General features: G+C 42.8%; 1 protein-coding gene across 5 annotated transcripts in view; it reads left to right on the top strand.

Moving 5' to 3' along the window:
* Positions 1-1,002, top strand: part of LOC106867546 (proton channel OtopLc) — a 186,402-nt gene that overhangs the window by 72,480 nt on the left and 112,920 nt on the right. Inside the window, exon 1 of one of the 5 annotated variants that reach the window (XM_014912450.2) lies at positions 463-690. The exons of the other annotated variants lie outside the window; for them this stretch is intronic. Coding sequence (XP_014767936.1) covers positions 623-690 — 68 coding nt within the window. The 5' untranslated portion in view covers positions 463-622. Of the gene's footprint in view, positions 1-462; positions 691-1,002 lie in introns of those variants that run through there. 5 annotated transcript variants of the gene reach the window in all.

The following is a 1,002-nucleotide window of genomic DNA, read 5'->3' as shown; positions in this document are numbered from 1 at the left end:
TATATAAAGAAACAGCTGTTCTTGAACTACTAACTTCCACCGGGGTGCAACACAAGATACTCCTGCACGCACGCACGCACACACACACACACGTACACACACATACACACATATTTTCTCCACTCGCTTTCTGTCTCTCTCTCTCACACACACACACGCACACATACATGTGGACTGTTGTACACGCACATGACCAGATGTGCACGTACGCGCACACACACACACATACACACACATACACTCACTGGTACTTGTAGTAACTTACACTCCCATACATGTTGCCAACTACTTAACTCTTGGCGGCACCACCACCACCACCACCATCATCACCAACACCACCAATCACCAATACCACCACCACCACCCCTACCACCATCACTCCCACAGCCTCTCTCGCACCCCCAATCCCCGCCAGCCTCTTTACTTTTCCTACATCACCAAATGCCTCTCACCTTAACGTTTATTTCCTCATCGTACGCGAGACACGGAGGAAAGGATTATTTTATCTTATCTAATCTGAAGTCTTTAAACGAAACAGGACAGTCTACTCGGAGTCAGGGACATACAAATACGTATATATATATATAGAAAGAGAGAGACGACGACGAGTCTTCGATCAATCATGCATGATGATTCCACGCCACCAAGAAACATGGTGCTACCGTTCGGATCGACTTTCGGTAAACAGAAGTAAGAGAAATTTGCCATATTTTCTGAGTGTATTCAATCAGCAAAAAAAAAAAAAAGACACAAACTTTTAACAATAACAACAACAATAATAATAATAACATTGACAATAACACAACGACAATAAATCAACAATCTTCTTTCTTTAGCTTGTTTTATTCATTAAACTGCGGCCCATGCTGGTAGGAGGGGTCACAAACTTGAAGGGTTTTTAGTCGAACGAATTGACCCAGTACTTTCTTTTCTTTTATTCTTTTACTTGTTTCAGTCATTTGACTGCGGCCATGCTGGAGCACCGCCTTTAGTCGAACAAAT

This window comes from Octopus bimaculoides, chromosome 13 (genome assembly GCF_001194135.2).
Source record: "Octopus bimaculoides isolate UCB-OBI-ISO-001 chromosome 13, ASM119413v2, whole genome shotgun sequence".
In the NCBI taxonomy this organism is placed as follows: domain Eukaryota; kingdom Metazoa; phylum Mollusca; class Cephalopoda; order Octopoda; family Octopodidae; genus Octopus; species Octopus bimaculoides.
Note: the sequence above shows the minus strand (reverse complement) of the source record. Positions and strands in the feature narration are given on the sequence as shown.